At 45.0% G+C, this 12,243-nt stretch overlaps 1 protein-coding gene across 2 annotated transcripts in view; it reads left to right on the top strand.

The window, feature by feature from the left end:
* The window catches only part of LOC139267485 (dynein axonemal heavy chain 8-like), a 2,569,686-nt gene that overhangs the window by 951,723 nt on the left and 1,605,720 nt on the right, over window positions 1-12,243 (top strand). For both annotated transcript variants that reach the window (XM_070885867.1, XM_070885866.1), the window contains one exon: window positions 2,485-2,601. In XM_070885867.1, the coding sequence (XP_070741968.1) occupies window positions 2,485-2,601 (117 nt within the window). The remainder of the gene's footprint in view (window positions 1-2,484; window positions 2,602-12,243) is intronic.

Raw genomic sequence — 12,243 nt, 5'->3', positions numbered from 1 at the left:
TAAATGCCCAGGGCCTGATGGACTGCATCCCAGAGTACTTAAGGAGGTGGCCTTGGAAATAGTGGATGCATTGACAGTCATTTTCCAACATTCCATTGACTCTGGATCAGTTCCTATGGAGTGGAGGGTAGCCAATGTAACCCCACTTTTTAAAAAAGGAGGGAGAGAGAAAACAGGGAATTACAGACCGGTCAGCCTGACATCGGTAGTGGGTAAAATGATGGAATCAATTATTAAGGATGTCATAGCAGTGCATTTGGAAAGAGGTAATATGATAGGTCCAAGCCAGCATGGATTTGTGAAAGGGAAATCATGCTTGACAAATCTTCTGGAATTTTTTGAGGATGTTTCCAGTAGAGTGGACAAGGGAGAACCAGTTGATGTGGTATATTTGGACTTTCAGAAGGCTTTCGACAAGGTCCCACACAAGAGATTAATGTGCAAAGTTAAAGCACATGGGATTGGGGGTAGTGTACTGACATGGATTGAGAACTGGTTGTCAGACAGGAAGCAAAGAGTAGGAGTAAATGGGGACTTTTCAGAATGGCAGGCAGTGACTAGTGGGGTACCGCAAGGTTCTGTGCTGGGGCCCCAGCTGTTTACACTGTACATTAATGATTTAGATGAGGGGATTAAATGTAGTATCTCCAAATTTGCGGATGACACTAAGTTGGGTGGCAGTGTGAGCTGCAAGGAGGATTCTATGAGGCTGCAGAGCGACTTGGATAGGTTAGGTGAGTGGGCAAATGCATGGCAGATGAAGTATAATGTGGATAAATGTGAGGTTATCCACTTTGGTGGTAAAAACAGAGAGACAGACTATTATCTGAATGGTGACAAATTAGGAAAAGGGCAGGTGCAAAGAGACCTGGGTGTCATGGTACATCAGTCATTGAAGGTTGGCATGCAGGTACAGCAGGCGGTTAAGAAAGCAAATGGCATGTTGGCCTTCATCGCGAGGGGATTTGAGTACAAGGGCAGGGAGGTGTTGCTACAATTGTACAGGGCCTTGGTGAGGCCACACCTGGAGTATTGTGTACAGTTTTGGTCTCCTAACCTGAGGAAGGACATTCTTGCTATTGAGGGAGTGCAGCGAAGGTTCACCAGACTGATTCCCGGGATGGCGGGACTGACCTATCAAGAAAGACTGGATCAACTGGGCTTGTATTCACTGGAGTTCAGAAGAATGAGAGGGGACCTCATAGAAACGTTTAAAATTCTGACGGGGTTAGACAGGTTAGATGCAGGAAGAATGTTCCCAATGTTGGGGAAGTCCAGAACCAGGGGACACAGTCTAAGGATAAGGGGGAAGCCATTTAGGACAGAGATGAGGAGGAATTTCTTCACCCAGAGAGTGGTGAACCTGTGGAATTCTCTACCACAGAAAGTTGTTGAGGCCAATTCACTAAATATATTCAAAAAGGAGTTAGATGAAGTCCTTACTACTAGGGGAATCAAGGAGTATGGTGAGAAAGCAGGAATGGGGTACTGAAGTTGCATGTTCAGCCATGAACTCATTGAATGGCGGTGCAGGCTGGAAGGGCCGAATGGCCTACTCCTGCACCTATTTTCTATGTTTCTATGTTTCTATGTTAGATCAAAGCTATTCATTTTTATCAGTGTTATAAATTCATCTCGAGATGTAAAGATGAACCAGGATGAATGATAGCAGTTTTTATTATCATCATCTTCATAGGCAGTCCCTCAGAATTGAGGAAGACTTGCTTCCACTCCTGAAGTGAGTTCTTTGGCGGCTGAACAGTCCAATATGAGAGCCACAGACTCTGTCACAGATGGGACAGATAGTCGTTGAGGGGAGGGGTGGGTGGGACAGGTTTGCCGCACGCGCCTTCTGCGGCCTGTGCTTGATTTCTGCATGCTTCCAGCAATGAGACTCGAGGTGCTCAGTGCCCTCCCGGATGCACTTCCTCCACTTAGGGTGTTTTTTGGCCAGGGACTCCCAGGTGTCACTGGGGATGTCACACTTTATCAGGGATGCTTTGAAAGTGTTCTTGTAACGCTTTCGTTGCCCAACTTTGGCTCGTTTGCCGTGGAGGAGTTCCGAGTAGAGCACTTGCTTTGGGAGTCTCGTGTCTGGCATGCGGACTATGTGGCCTGCCCAGCAGAGCTGATCAAGTGTGGTCAGTGGTTCAATGCAGGGGATGTTGGCATGGACGAGGACGCTAACGTTGGTGCGCCTGTCCTCCCAAGTGATTTGCAGGATCTTGCGGAGAAATCGCTGGTGGTATTTCTCCAGCGACTTGAGGTGTCTACTGTACATGGTCCATGTCTCTGAGTCATACAGGAGAGCGGGTATTACTACAGACCTGCAGACCATGAGCTTAGTGGCAGTTTTGAGGGCTTGGTCTTCAAACACTCTTTTTCCTCAGGCGGCCAAAGGCGCAGTTTTTATATTTGGTTTTTATATTTTGGTTATGAAGCAGTCATAATAATTTCACGATCACATGTTTCTTTTTCATTTAGATTGAGTCTGTTCTGAGACAAGGAGTCACTTTACTGAATTGGTCATCTTTAACACTCGAACAATTCTTCTCTGATGCGAATACAGCCATAGATGAGCTGGTTACATTGTTAAAGATAGTAAGTAGATTTCTTCCAAACTGTAAATGTGCTTATTCAATTGAAGGCTAACAGTAGTCGGAAACAGAACATCTCATTTCATTTTGGCAGCTAGTGACAACAGGTTCTCAACAGGTTTGGGAAGAGTCAGATGAAATGCAGTCTGTAATTGTATATTTGTGTAGCAGCCAGCCTCATTATAAAACATTTTTCAATTCTTACTCATTCAATCTTCATTTGCATATAGGATACAGTGTTGTCCTAGGGGGAGAAACAGTGGAAAAGAATAAAAGTGGACCGTAAATTGCAGCCTCTCCGTACAATGCGTGCACATGCCCGAAGAGACACCGCAAGTTCCGAGTTTAGGCCCTCGAAGAGCATTCACCTAAACTCGGCACGTGCGATCTGTCAACATTTATTTTAAAAGATCACACGAAACCCCCGGTAGAAGGGCATTTGAGGGCAGAGATTGGGCTATTTGCCCAACTCCTACCCAGCGAATATGTTTAAAACTCTTATGTCTGGTATAAGCTGAAGTAAGGCCTGTTTTTCCAGCGCAAGAGTTTTAAAAGATAAAAAAATTAAATTTTATCACTAATTTTTATATTTAAAACCCTGTCCATTAAGATAAGTTTATTTTAACTGTATTAAAACATTTTAAAAAATTTGAAACATTTTTTTCCAAAACATTTAATTTAATTCAATTTCAATTAATTTTAAATATGTGAGTTTTTTTTAAAATTTATGTATTTTTCTGTGTTTTGGGACGTAATCTCATTGATAGTAATGGTAGGTTGTGAAGAATAGTGGAAGGCCAGATAATTGAAAATTTTTTAGAAACAAGCAAAGGACGACTAAAAAAACCGATAAAGACAGGGAAGATAGATTATGAGAGTAAACTAGCAAGAAATATAACAACAGACAGTCAGAGCTTCTATAGGTATATAAAAAGAGAGTAGCTAAAGTAAATGTTGGTCCATTAGAGGATGGAATGGGGAATTAATAATGGGTAACAGGGAAATGGCAGAGACTTTGAACAAATATTTTGTATCGGTCTTCACGGTAGAAGATATTAAAACGTCCCAATAGTTAATAATCAAAGGGCTATTGTGGGGGGGGGGGGCGGGGGGACTTAAAACAATTATTATCACTAGAGATAAAGTACTAGGCAAACTAATGGACTAAAGATGGACAATTCCGCTGGACCTGATGGCCTGCATCCTAACACCTTAAAAGAAGTGGCTGCAGAGATACTGGATGCATTGGTTGTAATCTACCAACAGTCTCTGGATTCTGGAGAGGTCCCAGCAGACTGGACACTGCAAATGTAACGCCCCTATTTAAGAAAGGAGGGAGACAGACATCAGGAAACTATAGACCAGTTAGCTTAACATCTGTCATTGGGAAAATGCTGGAGTCCATCATGAAGGAAGTAGTAACAGGACATTTAGAAAATCATAATGCAGTCAAGCAGAGTCAGCATGGTTTTATGGAAGGGGAATGATGTTTGACAAATTTGCTGGAGTTCTTTGAGGATGTAACGAACAGAGTAGATCAAGGGGAACCAGTAGATGTCGTGTATTTGGATTTCCAGAAGGTATTCGATAAGGTGCCACCAAAAAAGATGAGGAGTGATAGTTTGCCTTTGCCACAGTCACAAAGGATATCATTTGTGACTTTGATGAGAGCCGTTTCGATACTGTGGCAGGTGCGTAATCCGGATTGGAGGAATTCAAACAAGGAATTGCAAGAAAGATGGGCACAGAATTGATTTGTATCGGATGGCACGTGTGGCATGAGATACCGGTGTGAGTGTGTAAATGTGATTTGTTACATATGAAGCAATTACCATCCGGAAATGCATCGTGAATTTGCACTGAGGAACGGGTCTCAGACATGCACAGATTCTTGAAGACATGAAATGGTTAATGTGGCTCATGAAAATGAGACAATTTTTAAAGCATTGACACATACTCCATTGAGAAACTATCTAATTAATGAAACAATCAGGATATAGTTAAACATACTGGTATCTGTTAGAGGGATTGAAATTGAAGTTGAAGTGGAGAGTTACATGGAATTTGGATTGGGACAGTTGAAGGCTAGGGAGAAATACATTTAGCAAGAATTATCCCATGCCCCTGCTACCCTTTTCCTTCTAGGTGATAGAGGTCATAGGTTTGGGAGGTGCTGCCGAAGAAGCCTTGGTGAGTTGCTGCAGTGCATCTTGTAGGTGGTACACACTGCAGCCACATACGTCAGTAATGGAGGGAGTGAATGTTTAAGGTGGTGAATGGGATGCCAATCAAGTGGGCTGCTTTGTCCTGGATGGTGTCGAGCTTATTGAGTGTTGTTGGAGCTGCACTCATCCAGCAAAGTGGAGAGTATTCCATCACACTCCTGACTTGTGCCTTATAGATGGTGAAAAGGCTTTGGGGAGTCAGGAGGTAAGACACTCGCTGCAGAATACCCAGCTTCTGACCTGCTCTTGTTGCCACAGTGTTTATGTGGCTGGTCTAGTTAAGTTTCTGGTCAATGGTGACCCCCAGGATGTTGATTGTGGGGGATTTGGCGAAGGTAATGTCAAGGGGCAGGGGTTAGATTCTTGCTTGTTGGAGATAATCATTGCCTGGCACTCGTGTGGCATGAAGATAGTTGCCACTTATCAGCCCAAGCTTGAATGTCGTCCAGGTCTTGTTGCATGCGGGCATGGGCTGCTTCATTATCTGAGGAGTTGCGAATGGCACTGAACACCGTGCAGTCATCAGCGAACATCCCCATTTCTGACCTTATGATGGGGGGAAAGTCATTGATGAAGCAGCTGAAGATGGTTAGGTGGGATGCGAGGAAGGGTTTCACTTACCAATGTTGGCCCTAATGGGCTAGGCAGTCCCCACTGCCATGGTGATGGCCAACTGCAAGTCCATAAGGTGAAGTACTCGCTCCTCCAGTTCTGTGAACTAGTGCAGTTCAAGCTGCCCCCCCCGCTCGGCCTGTTTGCTGCTGCAACCTGTTATGTGCCCTCTTGGCCTGCAAAAGATGAGTCACAGTGCACTTATGTATGTGCAAGAAATGGATGGGCAGCTTAAGCAGCTGTGATTCTAAGCAAAGCATCAAATGAAGCAATAACTGTGAGTAGGCAGACATCCTGTGTGGATGTGCCTGACACCTCAGTAGCTATCTCTGTCCAGATAGTTCTGAGAAGCTGTGGAGCGGATCTCCCAGCTGGAGGAAAAAGGATGCACCTCCTGTCCTCCACTATCCCAACCAGTGTCTCCAATTCGGCGTCTGAGAGATGCGAGGCCCCAGCTGCCATAATGGCCCTCACTAAGCAGCCACTGACCTGTGAGAATCAGCAGAATAAACCTGCAAGGCATCCCCTTTAAGAAGCCCAATGACTAGGTGACTAGTTACGAGTGAATTAAATTTATCTGAAATTGGCTGCACATTTCCACCACCCCGCTTTCAGCACTGCTCCAGCGCCATGCGAAGGCCATTTAGCGCTCCAACAGATAAAGAAATTGCCAAAATTGCTAACTTCCTCCTTAAAGAAGGGTAACTTTGAAGGTATGAGGCGTGAATTGGCTAGGATAGATTGGCGAATGATACTTAAGGATGGGCAATGGCAGACATTTAGAGACCGCATGGATGAACTACAACAATTGTACATTTCTGTCTGGCGTAAAATAAAAAAGGGATGGTGGCTCAACCGTGGCTATCAAGGGAAATCAGGGATAGTATTAAAGCCAAGGAAGTGGCATACAAATTGGCCAGAAATAGCAGCGAACCCGGGGACTGGGAGAAATTTAGAACTCAGCAGAGGAGGACAAAGGGTTTGATTAGGGCAGGGAAAATGGAGTACAAGAAGAAGCTTGCAGGGAACATTAAGACGGATTGCAAAAGTTTCTATAGATATGTAAAGAGAAAAAGGTTAGTAAAGACAAACATAGGTCCTCTGCAGACAGAATCAGGGGAAGTCATAACGGGGAACAAATAAATGGCAGACCAATTGAACAAGTACTTTGGTTCGGTATTCACTAAGGAGGACACAAACAACCTTCCGGATATAAAAGGGGTCAGAAGGTCCAGTAAGGAGGAGGAACTGAGGGAAATCCTTATTAGTCGGGAAATTGTGTTGGGGAAATTGATGGGAATGAAGGCCGATAAATCCCCAGGGCCTGATGGACTGCATCCCAGAGTACTTAAGGAGGTGGCCTTGGAAATAGCGGATGCATTGACAGTCATTTTCCAACATTCCATTGACTCTGGATCAGTTCCTATGGAGTGGAGGGTAGCCAATGTAACCCCACTTTTTAAAAAAGGAGGGAGAGAGAAAACAGGGAATTATCGACCGGTCAGCCTGATCTCAGTAGTGGGTATAATGATGGAATCAATTATTAAGGATGTCATAGCAGCGCATTTGGAAAGAGGTGACATGATAGGTCCAAGTCAGCATGGATTTGTGGAAGGGAAATCATGCTTGACAAATCTTCTGGAATTTTTTGAGGATGTTTCCAGTAGAGTGGACAAGGGAGAACCAGTTGATGTGGTGTATTTGGACTTTCAGAAGGCTTTCGACAAGGTCCCACACAAGAGATTAATGTGCAAAGTTAAAGCACATGGGATTGGGGGTAGTGTGCTGACATGGATTGAGAACTGGTTGTCAGACAGGAAGCAAAGAGTAGGAGTAAATGGGTACTTTTCAGAATGGCAGGCAGTGACTAGTGGGGTACCACAAGGTTCTGTGCTGGGGCCCCAGCTGTTTACACTGTACATTAATGATTTAGACGAGGGAATTAAATGTAGTATCTCCAAATTTGCAGATGACACTAAGTTGGGTGGCAGTGTGAGCTGCGAGGAGGATGCTATGAGGCTGCAGAGTGACTTGGATAGGTTAGGTGAGTGGGCAAATGCATGGCAGATGAAGTATAATGTGGATAAATGTGAGGTTATCCACTTTGGTGGTAAAAACAGGAAGACAGACTATTATCTGAATGGTGACAGATTAGGAAAAGGGGAGGTGCAACGTGACCTGGGTGTCATGGTACATCAGTCATTGAAGGTTGGCATGCAGGTGCAGCAGGCGGTTAAGAAAGCAAATGGCATGTTGGCCTTCATATTGAGGGGATTTGAGTACAGGGGCAGGGAGGTGTTGCTACAGTTGTACAGGGCCTTGGTGAGGCCACACCTGGAGTATTGTGTACAGTTTTGGTCTCCTAACTTTAGGAAGGACATTCTTGCTATTGAGGGAGTACAGCGAAGGTTCACCAAACTGATTCCCGGGATGGCGGGACTGACCTCTCAAGAAAGACTGGATCAACTGGGTTTGTATTCACTGGAGTTCAGAAGAATGAGAGGGGACCTCATAGAAACGTTTAAAATTCTGATGGGTTCAGACAGGTTAGATGCAGGAAGAATGTTCGCAATGTTGGGGAAGTCCAGAACCAGGGGTCACAGTCTAAGGATAAGGGGTAAGCCATTTGGACCGAGATGAGGAGAAAGTTCTAAACCCAGAGATTGGTGAACCTGTGGAATTCTCTACCACAGAAAGTTGTTGAGGCCAATTCACTCAATATATTCAAAAAGGAGTTCGATGAAGTCCTTACTACTAGGGGGATCAAGGGATATGGCGAGAAAGCAGGAATGGGGTACTTAAGTTTCATGTTCAGCCATGAACTCATTGAATGGCGGTACAGGCTAGAAGGGCCGAATTGCCTACTCCTGCACCTATTTTCTATGTTTCTATGTTTCTATGTTTCACCGATCTCGGCCGCCGCTAACTTTTCACTTAATTCAGATTATGTACCTCAAACACAGCCCCATGATAGAAACATAGAAAATAGGTACAGGAGTAGGCCATTTGGTCCTTCGAGCCTGCACCACTATTCAATAAGATCATGGCTGATCATTCACCTCAGTACCCCTTTCCTGCTTTCTCTCCATACCCCTTGATCCTTTTAGCCGTAAGGGCCATATCTAACTCCCTTTTGAATATATCCAATGAACTGGCATCAACAACTCTCTGCAGTAGGGAATTCTACAGGTTAACAACTCTCTGAGTGAAGAAGTTTCTCCTCATCTCAGTCCCAAATGGCTTACCTCTTATCCTTAGACTATGTCCCCTGGTTTTGGACTTCCCCAACACCGGGAACATTCTTCCTGCATCTAACCTGTCCAGTCCCGTCAGAATTTTATATGTTTCTATGAGATCCCCTCTCATCCTTCTAAACTCCAGTGAATACAGGCCCAGTCGATCCAGTCACTCCTCATATGTCAGTCCTGCCATCCCGGGAATCAGTCTGGTGAACCTTCGCTGCACTCCCTCAAAGCAAGAATGCCCTTCCTCAGATTAGGAATCCAAAACTGAACACAATATTCCAGGTCAGGCCTCACCAAGGCCCTGTACAACTGCAGTAAGACCTCCCTGCTCCGATACTCAAATCCCCTAGCTATGAAGGCCAACATACCATTTGCCTTCTTCACCGCCTGCTGTACCTGCAGGCCAACTTTCAATGAATGATGCACCATGACACCCAGGTCTGGTTGCACCTCCCCTTTTCCTAATCTGACGCCATTCAGATAATATTCGGCCTTCGTGTTTTTGCCACGAAAGTGGATAACCTCACATTTATCCACAATATACTGCATCTGCCACTCGTTTGCCCACTCACTTAACCTGTCCAAGTCACCCTGCAGCTTTTTAGTGTCCTCCTCACAGCTCACATCGCCATCCAGCTTAATGTCATCTGCAAACTTGGAGATATTAAACTCAATTCCCTCATCCAAATCATTAATGTATATTGTAAATAGCTGGGGTCCCAGCACTGAACCCTGCAGCACCCCTTCTGAAAAGGATCCGTTTATCCCGACTCTCTGCTTCCTTTTGAAAGTCCAAATACACCACATCCACCAGTTCTCCCTTGTCCACTCTACCAGTTACATCCTCAAACAATACTAGAAGATTTGTCAAGCAGGATTTCCCTTTCATAAATCCATGCTGACTTGGACCGATCCCATCAATGCTTTCCAAATGTGCTTCTATTTCATCGTTAATAATTGATTCCAACATTTTCCCCACCACCGATGTCAGGCTAACCGGTCTATAATTCCCTGTTTTCTCTCTCCCTCCTTTTTTAAAAAGTGGTGTTACATTTGCTACCCTCCAGTCCATAGGAACCGATCCAGAGTCGATAGACTGTTGGAAAATGATCACCAATGCATCCACTATTTCTAGGGCTACTTCCTTAAGTACTCTGGGATGCAGACTATCAGGCCCCGGGGATTTATCAGTCTTCAATCCCATCAATTTCCCTAACACAATTTCCCGCCTAATAAGGATTTCCTTCCGTTCCTCCTTGTCACTGGACACCCGGTCCCTTAGTATTTCCAGAAGGTTATTTGTGTCTTCCTTCGTGAAGACAGAGCCAAAGTATTTGTTTAAGCAGTCCGTCTTTTCTTTGTTCCCCATGATGAATATACCTGAATCTGACTGCAAGGGACCTACATTTGTCTTCACTAATCTTGGCTGTTGTCTGACGACTGGAAATGTTACCCGAAATTCTCGGGAATATTGGTCGGCCATGTCAATTGGCATAGCTGTCTGACAAGCTAAATGAAAAGTCAAGTTAGGAGTTGTCAATAACTTTCTTTTGATAGCATCATTTTTCATCCCACAAACAAAGTGGTCACGCAATGCTCAGTCTTGAAAATTTCCAAAATTATAGTGAATAGATAGCTTTTTACTGCTGCAATGTACTCACTGATATTTTCTTCGGTTAACTGATCTCGTATTCCGAAACGATAGCTTTCAGCAATTTCAAGGGGCTCAGGACTGTCGTGCTGTTCTCTGCTTAAGAGTTGTGTCCTTTGGCTTGACAGGCACAAGCAAATTTTTCAGGGTTTCTTACACCTCGGGCCCTGCTTCAGTTAAGAAAATAGCCCATTGTCTTTCTAACACCACCTAGTTATGGTTTTCATCATTGGGGACTTCGAGGATATTATTTGCGGTGAAAAACATTTCCAGCCGCTCTACATACGCTCAGAAACTTTCATGGTCGCGTTGAACCTCCCCCAAATGCCCTATTATTCCCATAGGCATGGCCATCTAGACTCTGGCAGTTCAAACACGTGTGCTTGTAATTTACCTTGGATTTGTAGCTGTTAATCAAAACAGAGAAGCTCTCAAAATCCCTCTGTCGGTTGGTTGAACCATCCACCAACAAAAATTGCAGCTTTTTTTCCCGATTATTCCATTATCATCGCCATTGTTGTATCTTCAGAACAACTCACAAACACACACACAGCCTTAAGATAGCAGAACACTCTGGAACTCTAGTCAGGTGACTTGTTCCCTCTTTATTTGTTCACAGCACTGGCTGCAGTGCCACAGGAGACCACAAGATGGAGCTATCTCTCTCTCTCTCTCTCTCTCTCTGCATGATTTGCGCCTGATTTTTAGGAGCAACTGGTGGAGAACGGACTATCTTAGAAATCGCAATTCTCCACATTTTTTTTTCTGCAGTTCTAGTCAGGTAGAACAGTTCTACTTTGGAACAGAATTTTTTCTTCAAAAGGGGGCACATGTAGAACCGATATCTCACCATCAAAATGCTTTCCTTAGGATTTCGGTGATCCCGGACCAGAGTACACAATTCTTCATAGGATTTCTGTTGGCTTTGCCGGAGCCAGGTGATTCTTCATGAGGCCATAGGTTGTTGGCCGACAGACAGTTAGGAGGATCGCCCAGCCACTAACGCCTGATTTCAAAGTTTCCACAGTGAAAACATACTCCAAACTAAAGTAGAATGGAGCAAGTGAAGATTTTTGTAGAACTGAAAAAACTTGTTCTGCACATTAAAAAATCAGGCGCAGGTTACAAAATAGGCGTCCAAAACGAGGTGGGGGAGGATGGGGGGGAAGGGAACTCATTAAATTCTACAATAAATCCTTATTTATACTTCTACAAATATTATACAAATAAATCCAACCTGAATAAACATTTATAAGCAAAGAAAAGATTAAATAAACCATCTTCCTACCTGTGTGAAAGTGCTTCAGGCATGGAGAATTCTGCAGTCAGCCTGAGGCGCCCGTTCTTCCCGCGGGGGGGGAGGCGCCTGTTCTGCCTGCAGGGGGGGGGGAGGGGAGAGGAGGCGCCCATTCTTTCCCGCGGGGGGAGGGGGAGGCACCCGTTCTGCCCGCGGGGGGGGGGGGGGAGGGGAGAGGAGGCGCCCGTTCTTCCCGGGGGGAGGGGGGAGGAGGCGCCCGTTCTTTCCCGCGGGGGGGAGAGGAGGCGCCCGTTCTTCCCGCGGGGGGAGGGGGGAAGGAGACAGTGAGAAGGCTGCAAGTGCTGATGTGCTGATGGCAATGTGCTTTTATTAAAAAAATGTTCGAAAATTAAACAGCTACAAAGAACTACAAAAATGGCCGAGTGCCAATGTTTTTTTCACACTGAGCATGCGCGAATGCTCCAACGCGCACGCGCAGCGTTGCCGGCAGGAAAAAAACTAATTTAACTAGTACCCGCCCCCTCCCACTTACAAAATCGGCGCGAGTGTAGGCTCCGCCCCCCTGGGCGCCGCGCCAGGCAGACAAGGAGCTGCAGAACGCTCCAGAATTGCAATTTTTTTTTAGGCGCCGTTTTAGGCGCGAAAAACGGGCGCC

The sequence above is a fragment of the Pristiophorus japonicus genome, chromosome 7 (genome assembly GCF_044704955.1).
Source record: "Pristiophorus japonicus isolate sPriJap1 chromosome 7, sPriJap1.hap1, whole genome shotgun sequence".
Lineage (NCBI taxonomy): Eukaryota > Metazoa > Chordata > Chondrichthyes > Pristiophoridae > Pristiophorus > Pristiophorus japonicus.
The sequence above is the reverse complement of the archived record's forward strand: the minus strand, read 5'-3'. Positions and strand labels throughout refer to the sequence as shown.